Below are 23167 nucleotides of genomic sequence, written 5' to 3'. Positions count from 1 at the left end.
CGTACATAATTTATTTTAATCACTGAGAGGGAACCACAGGAAAGAGCAAGAGACAATCAAGTACTGCATTGTTCAAAGCCTAGGAGGCTGTTCTGTTCTCCCTTTGCATCTCCAGCAAATCCAGGTAGTTTTAAGACTGGCTGCAGTAGGGTGCTATCCTAAATAGTTTTGCACATGTAATGAAGACTATCATATTTCAATTTTTTTCAGTTGAATGCCCTTTCAGATTTTGCTTTTTAGGAGAAAATGCTTATCTTTTATCCATGCGAGCCTACTATTTCTCAGGTTTTCTTGGGCAAGGGCTTTAATCTCTAGGTAAAAGACTCTAAGCCATAAGGTGGTTGATAGCCTGTTGAAGGTCTGGGTGAAGAATGTGAATCTAAAAAGTCATATTTTGTTAGAGGAAATTCTGGTGTTTGTGTTAGGGTGTGAATCTGGCTGGATAGCATGGCTACTGGGTTGGGTCTTCTTGTGTGTAACTTCTTAAGTTGATACGGAAAATGTTTATACTTGGGAAGACTGAAATTAATGTTTAACTTTATCTAGAAGTGAAGTAGGCATTTGTACATGTGTGAATTTATAGGAGACAGTGTCATAAAATGCATATGAATATGTGTATAAAAGCCTTATGAGGCTGCTTCTTGCAAAAGCTTCATTTTCTTTCTAGTATTTGTACAGTAGTATTACTGAAATTGATTTAATAAAGCTTTTTCAAAGTTAGTGAAAGTACAGTTCAGTTAAATACTCTCCCTCTCCCTTCTCCAACATCCTCCATTCCATCCCCTCCATGATCCATTTCCCCCCTTTTTTCTGTTCTTCTTTCTCTTCTTTCTCCATTCGCTGTCAGGAAGGGATGCCTCAGAAGAGTCATTTCAACTCAGCACGCCACCGTCAGAGACTAGTGGAACCATCAGCTACAAAAGTGAGTGCCTTTATTGAAGGACCATTTCTAAAACGGGATGTTGTGTCAGCAGAGGATTTGTTGCTAAAGAGAAGCTCTTTGATGTGCTGTATCACTCTGCAGGTGATACAATCAATGTCTCTAAGGCTGAACTTCAGCACTAAATTAATTCATACTCAAGTGTAGCTGTTGTTTTTTAACTTTAAAAAGTTGGGATGAAATTTCTTTTGTGTCTGCAAAGTGAAAAAGAAACTGTATGAAATGTTCCACTTTGATTTTATTACTTTGTGTGATGTCTTTTCCTAAATACATGTGGAATTCATTTGTCTCATTCTTAAACAAAAAGCTGTCATTGAATAAAAAAATTGGCAAGGATATGGAAAATAACCAAACATGTATTATCAAGTGTTACGAAGCAATACAAAGATGATATTAGCAGATAAAACAGTATTTGTTAGTTCATAAAGCTGTTCAGCCTTTCTAGAGATGTACTCCGAAAGCTTGATAGGTTCAGTGAAAGTGATGTTATTATGTAACTTTTAAAATGTCCTATAATGTGTATTTTAGAGGTCAGCGTTGAACTGTATTTATTTTTTGCTACTTTTTGTGAGAGTCCAGCAAGAATAAAACTCTGTATCCATTGCTACTACCTTCCAGAAATCCCATTTTCCACTTTCTTTGAGATGCTTGCAGAATTGATTGCAGTATTTACGTGTAACTTTCGATGCAGGATGAAGTAGATCAATAGTAGTAGTTGGTCTTGAAAGAAAAGCCCTCATTTTATGTTGTGTCTTGCATTCTAAATTAGGACTCCAGACACTTCTTAGACTGATTCTGTTGCTAAATGTGTTGACTCATTAGGTATTAATTATATTGGCTTTTACTGTTCGTTTCAACATGTCAATACTAAAATATCCTTGTGAGGATCTGGGGAAGGGCATTTTGGGGACTGCAGAAGCAAATGTAAGTCAAATATCTGTCTGTCTGTCTGTCTATCTGTCTATCTATCTGTCTATGTATCTGCCCATTCTCTTGATAAGCTGCTTTCTCTGTGTATTAATGCACATTGGAATCACTCCAAGTAGTTCTCTCAATGTGTAGAGCCAAAGGAAAAATGCATACTGAAGTGTAGTTCTATGAACATAACTGTGCTAGCTTTTGCTCCCTCCTCTTACCTAGTTTTCCTGAAGTTTTTCACCATGCCCCAGTGTCCTACTGTGCCTCTGGGTGCACCTTGTCAAAGGTAGGTGTGCTGTCAAAATTTCAATCTACAGCTTGAGATCTGTAGAATCCCAGTTTCCATAACCTCCATAATCTCAATCTGGTAGCTACAGACCAACCTATTCAGTTATTTGCACTTCTGTTTTGTTTGGGACAGAAGGATCAGAAGGGGTCTTGGTTGGTGTTTCCAGGATGCTTTAGTCAGTGTCTTTGCTACTTGGGGAGACATCCTGATGCACTGGGAGCAAGTCAGTTAGCAGCTCAGCACTGCTGGATACCAGCCCAGCATCCAGAGGCGGGCTGTTATGACTGACCACATCATGCTCCACCTCTCCCCCTACAATAATTGGCAGCAGCTTCAGAATGACCATCTGCTTAGGAAAGAGTCCTGAGCATGTCATAGGCACATAGATGTGGTTGAGTGTTTTGTTGTGATTAAAATGTGTCTGAAGATAGAAGGGAAGGGAAGAGAAAGAAGGCAAACGAGCAGCACTGCTTCACTGCCAGTAGTGTGGGATAAAAAACAAGTGTAAGTTCAGTGGTCTTCAGGTCACACACATAATCTCCTCCATCACTGTATAGGCAAGAGAGTGGTTAAAACCCCAGACCGTAGTCTTTAAGTCCTCTTCTTGGATGGCATTTCACTGAATGGGCGGTACTTCAACATGGCAAGCCTGTAAAACTAACAGGCACCTTTACCCGTCTGTGCTGACAGCCATCCCTTCCCTCTTGTCCGGTACACATTTATTAGTGAACAATAGGTGCCATACTTTGTGTCCTAGGTACACATACCTTTTTTTCTAACCCACCACCCTTGCTATGTTCCTGGAAGCAACTACTACAGCTGAAAGGATTGTGTGTGCCTGATCTGATTGAGGTAACTTGTGGTATTAATTTCTGCATGTTTCCTGCTCCTTCCCGCGTGCCTTTCATAGAATCATAGAATCAGTCGGGTTGGAAAAGAGCTCAGAGATCATCAAGTCCAACCCTTGATCCAACACTGCCGTGGTTACTAGACCATGGCACTAACTGCCCCATTCAGTTTCATCTTAAAAACCTCCAGGAACAAAGCATCCACAACTTCCTAGGCAGCCCATTCCAGTGCCTGATTACCCTTTCTGAAAAGACTTTCTTCCTAATATCTAACCTAAACCTCCCCTGGGACAGCTTAAGACTGCGCCTTCTTGTCTTGCTGATAACTGCCTGGGAGAAGCGACCAACCCCCACCTGGCTACAACCTCCTTTCAGGGAGTTGTAGAGAGTGATGAGGTCTCCCCTGAGCCTCCTCTTCTCCAGTCTAAACAACCCCAGCTCCCTCAGCCTCTCCTCACAGGACTTGTGTTTGAGTCCCTTCACCAGCCTTGTTGCTCTTCTCAGGACCTGCTCCAGCACCTCAATATCCTTCCTGAACTGAGGGGCCAAGAACTGGACACAGTACTCCAGGTGTGGCCTCACTAGTGCTGAGTACAGGGCAAGAATCAACTTCCCTGGTCCTGCTGGCCACACTGTTCCTGACACAGGCCAGGATGCCATTGGCCTTCTTGGCCACCTGGGCACACTGCTGGCTCATGTTCAGCCTCCTGTCAGTCCAAACTCCCAGGTCCTTTTCTGCCTGGCTGCTCTCCAGCCACTCTGTCCCCAGCCTGTAGCGCTGCAGGGGGTTGTTGTGGCCAAAGTGCAGGACGTGGCACTTGGCCTTGTTGAACCTCATCCCATTGGAATCAGCCCAACTCTCCAGCTTGTCCAGGTCCCTCTGAAAAGCCCTCCTGCCTTCCAGCTGATCAACACTCCCCCCCAACTTGGTGTCATCTGCAAATTTGCTAATGGTACACTCAATCCCCTCATCTAAATCATCAATAAAGATATTAAACAGAACTGGGCCCAACACTGATCCTTGGGGGACACCACTAGTGACTGGCTGCCAACTGGATGCAGCACCATTCACCACCACTCTCTGGGCCCGACCCTCCAACCAGTTCCTAACCCAGCACAGAGTGCCCCTGTCCAAACCGTGGGCTGCCAGCTTTTTCAGGAGTATGCTGTGGGAGACGGTGTCAAAGGCTTTGCTGAAGTCCAGACAGACCACATCCACAGCCTTCCCCTCATCCACCAGGCGGGTCACCTGATCATAAAAGGAGATCAGGTTGGTCAGGCAGGACCTGCCCCTCCTAAACCCGTGCTGGCTGGGTCTGATCCCTTGTCCATCCCGTAGGTGCTGTGTGACTGCACTTAGGATGACCTGATCCATAACCTTGCCAGGCACTGAGGTCAGGCTGACAGGCCTGTAATTTCTCACGTCCTCCTTGCAGCCCTTTTTGTGGATCGGCGTGACATTCGCCAGCTTCCAATCATTTGGGACCTCCCCAGTGAGACAGGACTGTTGGTAAAGGATGGAGAGCGGCTTGGTGAGCTCTTCCGCCAGCTCCCTCATCACCCTTGGGTGGATCCCATCTGGTCCCACAGACTTGTGGGGATCCAAGTGGCTCAGCAGGTCGCTACCTGTTTCCTCCTGCATTACAGGGGGGCTGTTCAGCTTCTTGTTTCTGTCTTCCAGCTCCAGAGGCCAGTTGTCCTGAGGACAACCTGTCTTACTGTTGAAAACTGAGGCAAAGAAGGTGTTAAATACCTCAGCCTTTTCGTCATCTTTGATGACTATGTTCCTCCCCATGTCCAACAAAGAATGGAGGTTTTCCTTGCCCCTCCTTTTGCTATTGATGCATTTATAGAAGCACTTCTTGTTATCCCTGACAGAAGTGGTTAGATTAAGTTCTGAATGTGCCTTTGTCTCTCTAATTTTCTTTCTAGATGACCTAACTATAGTCCTAAACTCTTCCTGAGTAGCCAGCCATTTTTTCCATAATGGGTAGGCTCTCTTCTTTACCCTAATTTCCTTCAAAATCTCCCTGTTCAGCCAGACCGGTCATCTTCCCCAGCAGCTCGCCTTTCGGCAGACTGGGACAGCCTGCTCCTGTGCGTTCAAGACTTGTTTCTTGAAGCATGTCCATCCCTCCTGGACCCCTTTGTTTTCAAAGGTTGTTTCCCCAGGTACCCTCTGAACTAATCTTCTTAGTAGGCCAAAATCTGCCCTGCGGAAGTCCAGCGTAGAGGTTTTATTGATGGCCCTCCCTGCATCCCTGAGTATTGAAAACTATTATTTCATGGTCACAGTGCCCCAGACGGCCTCTGATCACCACATCTCCCACCAGCCCCTCTCTGTTTGTGAACAGAAGGTCTAGTGGGGCCCCATTCCTGGTAGGCTCATTTACTAGCTGGAGCAGGAAATTATCCTCCATACACTCTGGGAATCTCCTAGACTACCTGTTCTCCACTGTGTGGAGTTCCCAGCAGACATCTGGCAGGTTAAAGTCACCCACAAGGACAAGGGCCGGTGATTTTGAAACCTCCACCAGCTGCTTGTAGAATAATTCTTCACCATCATCATCCTGATTGGGTGGTCTGTAGCAGACTCCCACCAGGAATTCAGGCTTGTTGGCCTTCCCCCTGATTCTGATCCACAGGCACTCCATCTTATTGTTACTGACTCCAAGTTCTAGAGAGTGAAGAGACTCTCTAACATATAGAGCCACCCCTCCACCTCTCCTACCTTGCGTGTCTCTTCTGAAGAGCCTGTAGCCATCCATGGCAGCACTCCAGTCATGTGAGTCATCCCACCATGTTTCTGTGATGATGACTACATCATAGCTTTCCTGCTGTATGATGGCTTCCAACTCCTCTTGTTTGTTACCCATGCTGTGTGCATTGGTGTACATGCACTTCAGCTGGGCTGCTGATTTCACTCCTTACCCTAGCTTTCCACCTTTAGGCTCATCTCTGGAGAGGCTGGTTTCAACCTCTTCCCCCTTCAAACCTAGTCTGAAGCACTCCTGATCAGCCCCGACAACTTATGGGCTAGAGTAGTTTTGCCCTTGCTAGATAGATGAAGCCCATCCCTTCTTTTGTGCTTAGATTATGTGCTTTGGGCTCATGGAATCATAGAATTGTTCAGGTTGGAAAAGACCTCAGAGGTCATCAAGTACACCTGTTAACCCATGCTAACCATGTTCACCACTAGACCATGTCCCCGAGTGCCACATCGACATGTCTCTTTTTCTAATGCCTGGCCACCCTTTCAGTGAGGAATTTTTTCCTAATACTCAGTATAAACCTCCCCTGGTGCAACTTGTGTCTAGTACTTCTCTAGGTCTCAGGTCTGGGAAAGGTCACGTTAACCTGTGATTGCACTCCACTCAGGTTGGCCCAGCTGATGGAATGTAGGATTGGGAATTTGTCTTGGCAGCTCAACATCTGCCCTTAAGTAGGGTGTTTTGGAGTAGGGAGATTGGCTGGTGATTATGGGACAAGGTGGCATAGTTTGCTGCTGTCTGTGGGACAGATAGGTCCTGGAGGTGGACATGAGAGCAGTGAGAAGGTCGTGTTCAACACCTTTCCTCAGGACTGTTGTACTAGACTACTACTGGACTGAGACTACTCAAGAGAAGGAATGAAGACAAATCTATCTCTGCAGCAGGTGCTACAGCTGTTTGTGTGCTGGTGGGAGGAGTAGCCCTGAGCAAATTTGGCTGAGGAGAAGTGTGGCACGCTGTACTGTGTAATAAGTAGGGGTGATACACTGTGTTCTTCAAAGGCTCATCTGTGTTCCAAGAGGTACTTCAGGCAATGTGAGATTCTCAGTGTTTGCCATTCAGATCACTGTTAAAGCTGTAGGGAAGTGCTATTACCACAGGGCCTCTGAGAGACAAACTGTCTTTCCCTTGTATTCCTGCTTGTCCTTGATGAACTGCTGTTTTCTGTCAGTCACCTGCAGACTACTGTAAGACAGTAGAGTGTTGTCAGAGTCCATCTGTCTTGTGAAATAGCATGACCTCCCTTACCAGTAGTTGCTGTAACAACCTAAGCAGCACTGCTTGAAGGAATCCATTTGCAAAGCAGCTGATGAAGAAAGGCCACAACTTTCTCTTACAGAGGTGTGAGAAAGTTGGACCCAGTCATCTCAAAAGGCAACAGCAGTGCAGCCTGTCTCCCAGTTGTACCAAAGACTTAATCTAAATACTCCAAGTACCTCTGCAGACATGCAAGTGCTGCAGGTGCCATTTTGGCAGCCCCCTCCACCACTGGGGCCTGCATGTCATTGGTCATTCATTCTTGGATGCTCTCCTGATCAAAACTAGGAAGATGGGATGAGAGTCAGCTGTGCAGTAATCCCAGAGGAGGAAGCTGAAGAAAGGCAAGACTGACAGAACTTCTCCAGTTGCTTCTTTTGTCACATTCATTGATTTCCTCAAGAAGAGCTACCAGTTGGTCCTTGTGGTAGAGGTACACAGAAGCTACCAGTCTCATGGTGGTGTTGTCATCCTAAAACGAGAGCTACTTTGCCTTCTGCTTTTAGACTGAAGATGGCAAATTGCTATCAACAAAGCTCACGTGCCTTTTTTTAACCTTGTTGATTCAGCTCTTCCTGGTTTACAAAAACCAAAACACACACACAGAAACATAAAAAAAACCCTACACAAAAATCAAACAAAAATGCCAAACCAAATAAACTTGTCATTTTGAAATGATATGTTGTATCTTGGCACTGTAAAGACTAGTGGGATCCTTTTTACTCCTTCTGCCTTCCTGTGCAGCAGCTGTTTGCCCAGGTGGCAGGATGTTATGGAAGCTCAGGGTGCACAGCTTGCAGGGACTGTTGCCTGTATCAGGGATACTATTTAGGGCTGGAGGAAGACCATCGCAAACTTTTAAAAAAATACTGGTTTTGTGCCTATGAAAGCATCCTGCTTTCATTCTGCATGTCTGGTCCTGGGTTTCCTGCATCTGTCTCCTAACCTCATGGTTATGGGAGAACAATTGTATTTGGGAGACTTGGAAGCAAGGCAGTGTGTCTCATGGAAGCAGCAACCATACTGAGTGATTCAGAGGACACTGAGGTACAACTTGCCTGGAAGATCCTTGACCTATGGTCAGCTGACTGCAGGGATTCACTTGCATCTCAGCACTCTTTCTGCTCCTCCTGGACCTGGAGGAATTGCATTTCTGAGTCAGTGATTTGGGTGACCCAAGCAGCAAAGGACATGCTGTGTTGACTTAGCGGAGACTAATGTTTCCTGAGGGGAGAGGATTTTGGCCTGTCCTGGCAAAAGACAGTAAGTAGAGTTATAAAAATAGGGTACTGTGAACTTGCCAGCTATGAGCTCGTGTTTGATCTGATGCAAGCTGGAGAAGCCTAGGCTTCAAACAGTTACAGAACCATAGAATGGTTTGGGTTGTAAGGGACCTTAAAGATCATCTAATTCCAATCCCCCTGCCATAGGCAGGGACTGCCTTCCACTAGATGAGGTTGCTCAGAGCCCCATCCAACCACTCCTTGAACACTTCAAAAGATGTGGCATCCACAGCTTTTCTGGACAACCTGTTCCAGTGCCTCACCAACCTCACAGGAAAGAATTTTTTCCTGATGCCCAATTTTAACCTGCTTTCTTTCAGTTTGAAGCCATTAGCCTTTGTCCTCTTACTACACATCCTTGTAAAAAGCTCTTTCCATGTTTCTTGTAGACTCCCTTCGGGTACTGGATAGCTGCAGTTAAGGCACCCTGAAGTCTTCTGTTCTCTAGGCTGAAAAATCCCAATTCTCTTAGCCTTTCCTCATAGGAGAGGTGCTTCATCCCTCTAATCATCTTGGTGACCTTCTCTGGACTTGCTCCACAGGTCAATGTTCTTCCTGTGCTGAGGACCCCAGAACTGGATGCAGCACTCCAGGTGGGGGTCTAAGGAGAGCAGGAGGAGAATCAAGGGGAGGGGGAGAATCCCCTCCGTTGACCTGCTGGCCATGCTGCTTTTGATGCAGCCCAGCATACATTTGGCTTTCTGGGCTGTGAGTGCACATTGCTGGGTCATGTCCAGCCTCTCATCCACCAGCACCCCCGAGTCCTCAGCAGGGCTGCTCTTCATCTGTTTGTCTCCCAGCCTGGGTTCATAGCAGGGCTGCTCTGGCCCAGGTGCAGCATCTTGCGTGTGGTCTTGCTAAACCTCTTGAGATTTCCCATGTGCCCCCTTCTTGAGCCTGTCCAGGTTCCTCTAAATGACATCCCATCCTTCAGGTGTGTCAGCTGCACCACTCAGTGTGGTGTTATCTGCAAACTTGCTGAGAGTGCACTTGATCCCTTGTCTGTTGTCATTAATGAAGATATTAAATAACATTGGTCCCATTAAGGACCATTGAGGGACAGCACTTGTCACTGTCCATCCTGACTCTGAGCTGCTGACCACTACCCTCTGGTTGCAACTGTCCAACCAATTCCTTATCCACCCACTGAATCCATCTCTCTCCAATTTAGAGAGAAGGATGTTGTGGGGAACTGCGTCAAAGGCCTTATAGGACTGCAGATAAATGATATCTGTAACCCTTCCCTTGTCCACTAATGTAGTCACTCTGTTAAAAGAACAAAAGGGTAAAATATGCTGAGACATTGTGGATTCTAACTCGTCTGCTCGACCCACAGAGCAAGGTTTCTTCTCAGATATACATGAAAACAGTACAGATGTAGTCTCTACGTAGCTTTTGCTGTATGTATTATATTAATTGGTGTAGCCTTGAAACAGAAGCATAATTTAAAGGGTTTCTGGGTAATTTGTTTGCTGGAACTTCTTAGTGGGTAACAAATGTGGACACAGGTAGACGGAGTTGAAGAAAGTGCTCCAGGAGTAATGATCTGAAAGACAAAACGTGCATTTATAAATCTGTGAAAGTTAACAGCTGAATAAAAATCAACTTGATAGGGAAGCATGGAGATTGAGAAGGATTTATAAAGGAAAGCATTCAGACTATTTTTGAACTTTTTTTGTGTTTCAATGCATAGTAAGAGTAAAGCTGTATTCCACTTAGGCTGCTGGTATAAATTAGGAGCAGCTGTAACAATTACAAAAATTACTTAGAATTTTATTAGCTTGGAAAAAAACACTGATAGAGTGAATTAAATAAACTCCAGACTGGTTGTGAAGAGAGAGGACATTTCAGCAGAGATAGAGTTTGTTTGCTTTTGCACATATTCTGGTGTACCTTATCAATTAATTTCAGAGGAAAGTAATCTTTCCTCAACTCATATTGAGTAATTTCTGCAGCAGTTTTTTAAAAAAATCCCAGATTTTATTGCTGATGAAGTAATTTCTGAATTTACAGTAGTCGTGTATTGCACTTTTTAAGCTGATACATTTTTCTAGAACTCTTTTCTTCTATCCACCTCAGTGATTCATGACTTGTAATGAAACAGTTTGCTGTTGAGAACCATGTCTCCAGCTGCTAAACCTAGACTGAAGGTCTTAAACAGGTGAGAAGTCTCATTAAAAATAATTATTTACTTATGACTATTGACAATAAAAGGCTAGACGGATCAGATTCTATTCTTAAGTAGGTTTTAAGCCCATGTTCTTAGAATTTTACTGCTTTTCACCGTAAAAGCAACACAAATTGAAGTGTGTATGGCAAGAATATGATATTAGAGTAACTTGTTCATCACAGGATCTGCTCATATAAAAAAGAAATCATCCAGTAAGCAGGGGAGTGCAGAGGATGCACTGCTGTCTGGCAACAGCTGACAGAAGGTTGACTTGATGGCCAATTGACTGCTTGAATGTTATGTTTGTCAAAGGTTAGAGAGTCTGGCAAATGTATAAATAGAAGCAGAAGATCATTTGCAGTAAGATATTACAAATGGATCCTCCCTGGCAAGTTAAGATTATCTTCCTTACAAAATTAATCTCCTGAACAAGTCTGTCAGTAGTGTAATATTCATTGCACAATATAGGTTTTAGAACTTTCTACCCCAAACCAGGAAAAAAAAGGAAAACAATAATCCATAGTACTCCCTTTTCTCCTTACTAAAAATTTAGTTCTGTGAAAGGCAATACCAAGTTATAATTAGATATTTTCAGCTGTTATTGCAGATGTGTGATCTTCTCCTCAGTGGTGCTTGCATGCTTCCCAATTGACTAAAAATAGAAATAGCTGTGGCAGAAATTACTATTATAAATAGTGTGTTAGTATAGTATAAATAGTTTGGATAGCATAAATGCTAATATGTATGCAAAAGAATATTACAGAAGTGTAAAGTCAGTCTTAAGATATGGTTAAATTGGTGAACATAATCCTTATTTAGGTGTGGGATGTCTGCATGGTGTGGGATGTCTGCATAGTGTGGACACAAAAAAAGGGTGAAGTGAAACCAAGCTGTGAGCTAGAATTTGAAATATTTACCAAGAACTGGGGTGGGGAGAGTGTTGGGTCATACCAGTTTTGGGAGGTATTTCAACCATATTGAGATAAGATTTATGTCATCAAAAAGACAGTTGGTTGTTGGTTTTTGTTTGTTTGTTTGTTTTTGTTGTTGCTGTTGCTTTTTTTTCCCAGAGAACTATTTTATTCACAGAATCATTTAGTTTGAAAAAGACCTCTAAGATAATTCAGTCCAGCCTTTGACTGATCACCACCTTGTCAGCTAGAGCCACATCCAGTTGTTTCTTGAAGACTTCCAGGGATGGTGACTCTACCACCTCCCTGGGCAGCCTGTTCCAATGGTTATGAAGCCTTTCAATGAAGAAATTCTTTCTGATGTCCGACCTGAACCTGCCCTGGTGCAGCTTGAGGCTGTGTCCTGTCAGTGTTGCCTGGGAGAAGAGACTGACCTGCCTACCCCTTTGTAGAGAGCGATATGGTCTCTCCTCAGCCTCCTTTTCTCCAGGCTAAACACCCCCAGCTCCCTCAGCTGCTCCTCATAGGTCTCACTCTCTAGACCCTTTACCAGCTCTCTTATCCTTCTCTGGACTTGCTCCAGCACCTCAATGTCTTTCTTGAATTGAGGGGCCCAGAACTGGACACAGGACTCAAGGTGCAGCCTTACCAGTGCTGAGTACAGTGAGGGACAGTCACTTTCCTGGTCCTGCTGGCCACACTATTTTTGACCCAAGCCAGGATGCTGTTTGCCTTCTTGGCCACCTGGGCACTGCTGGCTCGTGTTCAGCTGCTGTCGATGAGCACTCCCAGCTCCTTTTCTTCTGGGCAGCTTTCCAGTCATTCTTCCCCCTGCCTGCAGTTTTTGTGACCCAAGGGCAGGACCTGGTCTTGTTGAACCTCATACAATTGGCCTCAGCCAATTGTATCCACCCTGTGCAGATCCCTCTGCAGAACCTTCCTACCCGCTAGCAGGTCAACACTCCCACCTAACTTAGTGTCATAAATGAACTTACTGAGGGTACACTTGATTCCCTCATCCAGATCATCAGTAAAGATACTGAACAGGATTGGACCCAATAGTGAGCCTTGGAGAACACGACTAGTGACTGGCTACCAACTGGATGTGGTACTGTTGTCCCTAAAAGTGTTGTCAGCTGGTGTGCAGTAAACCAGCCTTATATACAGAGCCGATGTATTTCATATTTCACAAAGATGGATGCTAGTGGTAAATCTGCAAAGCTGACACACTGATTCTCAAAACATTATACCATGCATTTTAGCAAACAAAGAAATCACGGTTCATTGGCTACAAAGTTACCTAGTTCTCTAACTGATGAGTATTCTACCTTCTGTTGGTCGATTGATTCTCTCGTGTCTCATGCTAATTAGTCCTCATACTCAATCTTTCTCTTCTTTTGAGTTGGTGGGTTTCTTGATTCAGTGGTCCATGAGTTGGTGGCTGCAACTTCCCCCTGCAGGAATTACCTTTTACCCAATTGTCTTGGTGTGCAGCTGCAGAGTGAGCTTGGGGTCATGGGAGCCTGAGGCAAGACACTGTGAACTGGCACTGATCCCTTGCATTACAAAGTGCACAGGGACCTGTGGCACCAGCCAGGTGACAAGAAACCCAGCAGGAGCCAGTGACTCAGCAGAAAGATCCCAGTGTGTTGGTTTTGGATAAACCCAGAGGAGAAATGGAATTCTAAAATAACCTCCCCTCCTGCCTTTTGTTTCAACCTCTCCCAACTCCTTCCAATAATGAAGAGACAATATAACGATTTAGTAAAGGCCATAGCAGTAACTACAAAGATACAGCAGAAAACAGTTTAAGCCAACAAAGGCAGGAATCATTTGCTAGCCCCACAGTCTCCAGGGCATACACGAGACAAAAAATGGCCACAGCTGTGAGGTATCTTCAGGCCAAGACAAACTGGCTGAGAGGCCCCCCTCGCCCCTTAGCCTGAAACCAGCGGAATACAGGGACAAGGCGAAACCTGCTGGGACCTGAGAGGGCCCTGGAATAGGTCAGGGGACGCTTTTCCTGGGTCTGCCGGAGCAAAGTAGTGGGTCTGGCGGGGGCTGGGACTCACAGAGCAGCCCTGACTTGTCACAAAACCCTCCGTTGAACCCCACCACACCAGGTGGAAGAGTGGCCCCTTGTGATGGTATGAATATTCATTACTAAAGCCCCACCCCCACCATAACATTATCCACCCCTTACTCTATACCATCCATATCATGCCCAGATTTACATCTTTCAACTTCATATATATATATGCACGTATAACTATACAATCAAAGGCATTATTTTGGTAATCACCGACCATTCCCCCTGGATGTTTTGTTGAGTCCATTTAGTCCATGGTGTGTGTGGTTTACAATGGCAGTGTCATTCAGCAACCAGTATTACATCTACAATTACAGGTGGTTCTCACCTAAAATCAGATCCCCTTGAGGTACACATTGTGATTCCCTATCTTTCTGCATTACTCAACAAGTACACCCAGGTCCTTGAGGAAAAACAGTTCCTACATATGGTTTTGCCTTTGCCTGAGAAAGGACTAATCCAAATTTTCTTTCCTAACATACTTTTCATATGCAGCACAGGGACTTTATCTGCATTTATAGTACGTAAGAGTTCTGGTTGGGCAGGAGTGTCTTGATTGGTAGAGCCTTGGGTATTAAATAACCAGGCGGCCTTCACTAAATTCAGATCCCTATGTTTGAAGGTCCCTCTGCCCATTACCTTCAATGTGGTTTTTAACAGTCCATTGTCCCGTTCAGGTTTCCCAGAGGCTGGTGTATGGTAGTGAATATGATACACCCACTCAATACTGTGCTCTCTGGCCCACATGCCTGTGAGGCTATTTTTGAAATAGCCCATTGTCCAATGCAGTTCTTTCTGGGGTGCCATGTCACAACAGGATGTACTTTTCAAGGCCCAAGATGGTTTTCTGGGCAGTGGCATCAGGCAGAGGGTGTGGCACCAGCCACAAGTGGTTGCTTCCGCCACTGTCAGTAGGTAGCACTTGCTTTGGTGTGTTTGAGGGAGCGTGGTGTAATCAATCTGCCAGGCCTCCCCGTATTTATATTTGGACCATCGCACCCCATACCACAGGGGCTTTACCCCTTTGGCCTGCTTGATTGCAGTGCATATTTCACAGTTATGGATAACCTGGGAGATAGTGTCCTTGACTAAATCCACCCCTCGATCACGAGCCTATCTGTATGTCACATCTCTTTACTGATGATGTGAGGCATCATGGGCCCAGCGAGCCAGAAATAACTCTCCCTTGTATTGCTAGTCCAGATCCACCTAAGACTCTTTAATCTTGGCAACTCAATTCACCTGTTCATTGTTATGTTCTTCAGTAGCCTGACTTGGGTACAGGCGCATCTACCTGATGTACTTTTACAGTCGGCTTCTGTACCCGGACAGAGATGTCTTGCCACATTTCAGCAGCCCATATGGGTTTCCCTCTGCGCTGCCAGTTGGCCTTTTTCCATTGGTCCAGCCACCCCCACAGAGCATATTCCACCGTCCATGAGTCAGTGTAGGGATAGAACACTGGCCTTTTCTCTCCTTCAGCCAGCTGGATGGCTTTCAGCTCTGCATGTGACTTGATCCACCTTGACCCTCAATGGCTTCTGTGACTTGCTGCATAGGACTCCATATATCAGCTTTCCATTTTTTATTTGTCCCTATGATACAGCAGGAGCCATCAGGGAAAGAGAGCGTGTCGCCTTTCATTTTCTGGTAGCTGATTATATGATGGGGCCTTCTCAGCATGTGTCACCTGCTCCTCTTCCTCTTCTGATGATAGTTTGAAATTTTCACCTTCAGGCCAATTTGTGATGATCTCTAAGATCCCAGGGCAATTAAGATTTCCTGTCCAAGCTCGCTGTGTGATTAAAGGGATCCACTTACTCCATATGGCATCAGTGGCATGATGTGTGGAAGGAACTTTTCCTTTGAACATCCAGCCTAGCACTGGCAGTCAGGGTACCAGGAGGATCTGTGCTTCAGTGCCAACCACTTCTGAGGTGGCTCGAGCCACTTCATAAGCTGCTAAGATCTCTTTTTCAGTTGGGCAGTAGCTGGCCTCAGATCCTTTGTATCCCCAACTCCAGTCATCCTTGAGTCTGCCCAGGTACTTTTTGCCAGAGGCTTCAGGAAGGACCATTCTCTCTGGCTGCAGTGTAGAGCACATTTTTTAAATCCTGTCCTGTCCTGACTGGCCCAAGGGCTACTGCATGAGCAATCATTTTTTTGATCTGTTCAAAAGCTTGTTGCTCAGGACCCCATTTGAAATCGGTCTTCTTCCATGTCACAAAGTAGAGAGGGCTTACAATCTGACTGTACGCTGGGAAATATGTTCTCCAAAAACCCACAGCACCCAGAAAAGCCTGTGTTACTTTCTTGATGGTTGGTAGAGACATAGATGGTATTTTGTTAACCATGTCCATTGGGATCTGGCAACATCCATCTTGTCACTTTAGTCCTAGAAATTGAATTTCCTGGGCACGTCCCTTGACCTTACTCTGTTTAATGGCAAAACCAGCTTTCAGGAGAATCTGGATCATCTTCTCCCCCTTCTCAAAAACTTCCCCGTACAGTGATGTCACAGACTCACTGTAATTGTTCTGGAGCCTCATCCCTTTCCAGTGCTGTCTGGATCAGTCGATGGCAAATGGTGGGGCTGTGTTTCCACCCCTGGGGCAGTTGGTTCTAGATATATTGCACACCACTCCTGGTGAAAGCAAACTGTGGTCTGCACTCTGCTTCTAAGGGAACAGAGAAGAATGCATTAACAGTGTCAGTGGTGGCACTACTTTGCTACCTTGGACTCCAGTTTGAACTGAAGTTCCAGCATGTCCAGCACAGCAGCACTCACTGGCGATGTGACTTCATTCAGGCCACGATAGTCCGCTGTCAGTCTCCACTCTCCATTGTACTTATGCACTGGCCATATAGGGCTATTGAAAGCTGAGTCTTGCTGACCACGCCTTGGCTCTCCATGAATCATCTGATGGATGGGAATCACAGGGTTTTGGTGTGGTATTGCTGACAATACACTGTTGGTGGTGGCAATCAGCACCTATTATTCTTCAACCCCTAGCAGTCCCACAGCGGAAGGGTCCTCTGAGAGACCAGGCTGTCTTATGTCTTCTGTCTCCACAGCAGGTATCCCCAAAGCCCAACAAGGCCCTTTAGGGTTGTCTTGGTTTAATGACAGTATGTTCAGGAGGTAAGATGTCTAATGATATAACCCTTCTTTTTCTTTCTTTGTTTTATTTCCCTCCACCCAAATATTGACAAATTACAAATTACGAGGAATCTGAGTGAAAGAGGAAAACTAAAACAACAGTTTTACTAAAAATGCAAAGAAACAAAAAGAAACAACAGTGGCAGAAAAAATATTACCTGACTACCCCTTTCCCCCTAGGTTAAAAGCAAAACCTGGAAGGATATTTTGTCCGAAGCAAAAAAAGTCCTATGCTGCCGAGGCAGTAGTATGGGTTCTGGCGTAGAAAAAGAAAAAAAATCACGTAGGGTGACAATGGTGGGGCCCAGCTGTCCTGGTGTGATGCTGGGGCCAGAGCAGTCCCAATCCAATGCAAAAGATAGATGCTGCTGATCACATCAGGACAGCTCAGTTGGGGGCCGCAGTGGTCCTGATCCGATGCGAAAGACAGATGCTGTTGGTTGCATTGGGATGGCTCAGCTGGGAGCTGCGGCACTCCCGAGCTGATGCGAAAGGTGACTGCTGCCGAGGTGGAAAAACAGCTGCAGCTGAGGCAAGTTGGTCCACAGGGAAAAAGCTCCAGTGAGCAAAACCCCAGGTACCAAGAGAGCCAATTCCAGAAGTGCCTGGAGGGTTTTACCCTCTCTCTCCTTAGTTCCTGCAGTGCTTCACTTCAGGGACACTCCTGTCCCCGTTTCCAGCAGATTGCCAGTGCCGCAGACAGTCCCTCTCTGGGTCAGCTCGGATGGGTCAGGGAGAGCGGTCCCCTGCACTCTGAAACCATGTGACGCTATGAAAAAAAATCACCAAAAATCTTTCCAGTTGGACTAAAACTGCGACAGGGGTCTTTGAAATCCCTACTCTTGAGGTAATCTATGCCAAGGATACACAGGGCCTCTGGACCACTCACAATGGGGTGTTTTTGCCACTTCTTCCTGGTCAAGCTCACTTCAGCTTCCAGTCCAGTCAGCTCTTGGGACCACCCCGTTACCACAGAAATGGAAGTGAATTCTGCCCCTACATATCTGGATGGCATCCAAGTCCATTGTGTGCCAGTGTTATATTCTTGTGGGTGTGATGTGCCAAGGTACTACCCTTAGCGTTTGATTTGTCTGTCAGTGCACCAGGAAAGCTTAGACCCTTGTGCCCAACCCGTCTTTCAGCATCCTGTTCTGGGGACCCTTCACTGAACAGTCCTGCTGGAATGGAGGGTGATTCAACTCCCCTTTTGAGGGGGCTAAACCAACAGCCTAAGGGAGACCCCTCTGCGGGTCTTCCCATTTTATTCAAGTGTGTTACCTGCTGCTGGCAACTACCAGTGCTGGTGAAGGACTCTCACTGACAGTTTATGCAATAGCAATCTTCATTAATATAAAATTGTAACAGGTTAAAGTTTGAAGCTCTGGCAGCAGCTGGGACTCGCAGAGCTCCTCCTGCAATGGCTGGGACTCACGGAGCAACTCTGACTCGTGGCCAAACCCTCCCTTGAACTCCCAATGCCAGGTGGAAGAGTGTCCACTTGTGATGATGTGATGGTATGAATGTTCATCACTAAAGCCCAACCCCGTGGCCTATAACCATAATACTCAGACTATCTCATAGGGTATAAAAGCTCAGGTGGTCCTTTGTTCAAGGTCCTTCCCTTGAGGCTGTGAGGCCTGTTTCACGTATAAGGCAGGACTGTTTCACAACCCTCTTATTATTCTCTGTAACTTTCTGGGTGAATTCTTTATTATTTCTGACCCTTGAAATATCAGTACCATTCACCATCACCCAACAATCCAGCTGGTTTTTCACCTAGCAAACAGGGCACCTGTCCAAGCCATGGGCTGCCAGCTTCTCCAAGAGAATACTGTGGGAGACAGTGAAAAGACTCTATCCACAGCCTTTCCCTCATCCACTTAGTGGGTTACCTGGTCATAAAAGGAGATTAGGTTGGTCAGGCAGGACCTGCCTTTCATAAACCATGCTAACTGGACCTGATCCCCTTGGTTGTCCTGTATGTGCCGTGTGATGACGCTCAAAATAATCTGTTCCAGAACCTTCCTGGGCACTAGGGTACGTCATTCTGCATGTATTTATCTACCTACCTATCATAACTAAGCTCAGGAAGTGTGGGTTAAATGAATGGACAGTGAGGTGGATCAAGAACTGGCTGAATGGCAGAGCTCAGAGGATCATGATCAGTGGAGTAGAATCCAGTTGGAGGCCTGTAGTCAGTGGTGTTCCCCAGGGATCAAGACTGGTCTTACTCAACTTGTTTAGCAATGACCAGGACAAAGGGATTGAGGGCACCCTCATCAAATTTGCTGATGATACAGAACTCAGGGGAGTGGCTGATACACCTGAAGGCTGTGCGGCCATTGAGTGGCACCTTGGTAGGATGGAGAGTTGGGCAGAAAGAAACCTAATGAGGTTCAAGAAGGCAAGTGTAGGATCCTGCACCTGGGGAGGAATAACCCCAAGTACCAGCACAGGTTGGGGGCTGACCTACTAGAGAGCAGCTCTGCTGAGAAGAAGATTCGAGTCTTGGTGGATGGCAGGTTGACCATTAGCCAGGAATGAGCCCTTGTGGCCAGGAGGGCCAGTGGTATCCTGGGGTGCATCAGGAAGAGTGTGGCCAGCAGGTGGAGTTTGGTGGTTCTCTCCCCCTACTCAGCCCTAAGGAGGCCACATCTGGGGTGCTTTGTCCAGTTCTGGGACCTCAGTAGAAGAAAGACTCTTGGAGAAGGTCCAGCAAAGGGCCACAAAGGTTATGATGAGTGTGGAGCATCTGTCTTATGAGGGGAAACTGCGGGAGCTGGGCCTGTTTAATCTAGAGAAGAGAAGACTGAGAGGGGATCTCATTAATGCATATAGATATTTCAAAGGCAGGTGCCAAGAGGATGGTACCAGATGCTTTTCAGTGGTTCCCAGCAACAGGACAAGGAGCAATGACACAAGAAGTTTCACCTCAACATGAGGAAGAACTTTTTTCCATTGAGGGTGGCAGAGCACTGGAACAGGCTGCCCAGGGAGGTAGTAGAGTCTCTGTCTCTGGAGACATTCAAAACCCACCTGGACATGTTCCTGTGTAACCTGCTCTAGGTGACCCTGCCTTGGCAGGGGAGTTGGACTAGGTGATCTCCAGAGGTCCCTTCCAGTTCTAACTATGCTGTGATTCTGTGATCTTTTCTAATGAAATTAGCATAGAAAATACACTGGTTTTTTCTTTGACTCAAATATCTTGGTGGTGTGACTGCAGAAAAGGTGAAAACTGATGGATTAGCCTGCCAGTTTAATCATATAAATCGGTATAGGAACTGGGAGGAATTTTTCATACTATTTCCTATTGCAGTCTCAGTGTAGGTTTGGCTTGTCTCCTGCTGGCTTAAAAACAGTTAAGAAGTGTAGAGAAGAAACTATGGTTGTCTCTCTTTTATTTTTATTTCATGTTGAATAGATACAAACCTGAAGGTGTATGTTCTATTCTTTTCTTATGGTTTTTTTTTAATTTATTTTTGAGGGTCTTTGAGACTACTCTGATGAGAAATCTCTGTGCCTTTGGAAAGTTATTCCCATTAATAAGCAGATACTTCATGACAGAAACTTGCAGACAACCATACTAGATAGAGGTGTAAATTCGAGTAACCTTCACTTATCCTGTTAGACCTTATTAAGCTGGTATAAATAGGATTATCACTCAAAGGTAAAAGGGAGTTTAAGAAATGTAATGCTTGCAAAACTTAATACAGTTTCTGATTTGATTTACTTAGTTTCTCTTGGAACAATCATTTTGCTGTATTGGGCAAAGAAGGAAATGGAACTGGCTATAAAGTGGCAGTAAATCAAAAGATTATCTGGGTCCTAATCTCAATTGATCTAGGGTGTTACGTGGTCCGAACAAAATTTATAAAATATACCTGACTTTATTGCTAGCACATACAGAGAGAGCAGTTAATGATATAAAATGTGGAACAGGATTTATCACAGTTACATGTTTGCTTTTTGTATCTTTTTGTATATAAGGATTGTCTGTCTGCTGTGGTTTTTAGCTGAAAGCCTTGTCTAGGCTGAAACAGTGCTTTATTTCATGTCAAGAGGTCAGAAATTGTTATACACGGTGGTCCAACGCTGCTTTAGTAATTTGTATTGTTTTATCAAGAATTATTCCAGTAAAATTGTCAGAATTAAGAAGCTGGGGTTGTGCCTCAAGGCAGTCTTTGCTAGACATCAGCTTCCTGCTTGCATCAGAGATTTTAGATCAGAGATTGATACATGAGATATATATGTTGATGCACACATTTTGAGACTTTCAGATGAAAATAAAAATAGCAGACTGATAATGCTTGTGTTATGTTCCCTTTCTGATAAGGAAAGGAATACTTAAAAAGAGCCTTTTTTTCCTGTCTTCCTGCAGTGGATACTCAAAATTGAGATTGCAGCTTATTAGAGAACTTGGATAACATCAGAAGGGAGAACAATGTAATATCGATATGGATCATGGGATTTTTGCCATACTATCTTTGGAGACGTTAAAATCAAATTTTCTTGCTTTAGAGTGTGTATTGACTGGTTGGTAGTGTCCTCTTGCCTACCGTATAGGAAGAGGAGCAGTGACAGTAGTCTTTTGCAGGTCAGCAGCAAGTGTCGCAAACAAGCAGGAAGGCCTATGAACAGGCAATGTTTAGATTTATAATAGTGGCAGAGACAAAAGATTATGACAGTGGGGCTCTCCTTTGGGAGAGGAAGACACTAGAGCGGATCTTCAAAGTTTTCAGGGCATTTAAAGTCCTGTAGGAAATCAAGCTTCAACTGAAATTGGATAAGCTGAAATCAAATGTTGAGAGAAATGTGTGAGCAGAGTTTTGAAGTGAAAAAATGAAGTGTGCATTTTGATTAAGCTGGTTTCACAAATGGGGTTAATATTTACCTAGCTGGTCTCCAGACAGTCTCAATTTTTACAGTGTAACCCTTACTCTAGAACTTGAACCTTTCTTTCACATCAGTAGAGTACATTGCTAGTAAGCTGTGTGGGATCAGCTGAACCAATCAAATGTGAATTTACAAATACTAATTAAAATGTCAACATTAAGTAAAATCTCTAATTTTGAGACCTTTAATTACATAAGGGGCAGAAGGTCTGGAATCATTAACAGAGCAAATGTATAGTTTCCTTTTTGTGCAAAAGAGGCATTTCTGTTGTCTGCTGAAAGCAAAAAAGCAGTGTTTTGTCACTGCTGTTCCATGTGACTTTTCTGGGTAAAAAAGTGAGTTATTTCTGCCCTTTGTTCCTGACTTTCTGCAAGTCTTTCCCTTCTGTATGAAGAGCAGCTGCAGAGCTCAGCTCTATGGGTCTGAAAGTGGACATTGTGGGCACAGTAGTGCTTTGACCAGACTGTGACTCCATTCAGCTGAGTAACATAGCTTAAAATTAAATTCCAGTGAACTTTCACCTTTCGACTTACCTGGTCTCTTCCAGCTGATGATTGTGGATGTGTTAAGGTAGAGCAAGGCCTATATTTGGCTAGTGGTAGAGTCCTGGAAAAAGGAATTTGTACTCTTTTTAGCCCCTTCTATCCTGTGCAAAATGACTAACAAAAACTGTTGCAATCAAAGCCCAAGTGTAGGCAAGTCTCCTTCATGCTGAAGGTAACGTTAATCATTTTATCTTCTAGTTACTGATTTCAACAAAGTTCAGCAGCAGCTGCTGAACTGTGTAATATAAAACATGATCTGCAGCTGGGAAAAGGAAGGCATCTCGATTCCTGTGGGCATAATGGCCTCCAGCAACTATAATGTCAAGAAGTGTCAAGAGTGGCCCCTGGGTGCTGTGGTGGTGATTTTTTTCTTCTTTTTAATAGCAGGCAAAATTTTTTGTAGGTATGCCGATATAAAAACCACTGTTTTCTGTTTGATGAAAGAACCTAGAGATTCAAACAGAACTTAGAGAAATCCCTGCCTTTAGTCAAAACGGATTCAGAATTTTCCAGTGGTAGTTAACTGTATAATTGCTTATATTTGTTCAGATGAACAAATTTATGGCATTTATGTCTTGTGTGATTATTTTTTTCTTTTTCTTCTCCTTTTCCCTTAATATATGATAACACTTTTAAACTCTAATGATAGGAATATTCATGTGAACTTAGCAGCTGGAATCTTTTGAGTGTTTTTGTCTCAAACACTTTGCAGTCCATGCATTTTCTCCATTAGTCATGTGGTGAAGTGGTACTTTGCCAAGGGGTGAAATAAACTGTGTGATAGCAGGTCAGAATGAAGCATGGATTTTCTAACACTGTGTTAGATTAAATGATTCTGTATACTTCAGGTGAAGAGTTCATTGAAAATTTTCACACTGTTTTGTTAAAGAAACATGGTTTTTGATTTTTTAAAAGTTGAGCTAAGAATGCAACATGGTGGGTAACAGTGAAAACCTCTGAAGTAATATTTTTCTGCTGCTTTTACTTTACTTGAAAGAAGCAAAGAAAATGCAAAGATTCATTGAGCTAATGTTGGCAACAGTCAAATTGCTGTCTTTCAGAGGGGTTTGTGCTTCTCATTAAAGAGAGTTTT

General features: G+C 44.5%; 1 protein-coding gene across 2 annotated transcripts in view; it reads left to right on the top strand.

Moving 5' to 3' along the window:
* Window positions 1–23167, top strand: part of MAST4 (microtubule associated serine/threonine kinase family member 4) — a 292441-nt gene that overhangs the window by 114146 nt on the left and 155128 nt on the right. The window contains exon 4 of one of the 2 annotated variants that reach the window (XM_051788337.1): window positions 848–922. The exons of the other annotated variant lie outside the window; for it this stretch is intronic. Within the exon in view, the coding sequence (XP_051644297.1) occupies window positions 848–922 (75 nt within the window). The remainder of the gene's footprint in view (window positions 1–847; window positions 923–23167) is intronic. 2 annotated transcript variants of the gene reach the window in all.

The sequence above is a fragment of the Manacus candei genome, unplaced genomic scaffold, assembly GCF_025592945.1.
Source record: "Manacus candei isolate 608988 ecotype Guabito, Panama unplaced genomic scaffold, ASM2559294v1 h1tg000024l, whole genome shotgun sequence".
NCBI classification, from domain to species: Eukaryota; Metazoa; Chordata; class Aves; order Passeriformes; family Pipridae; genus Manacus; species Manacus candei.
This window is presented reverse-complemented; position numbering and strand designations above follow the sequence as displayed.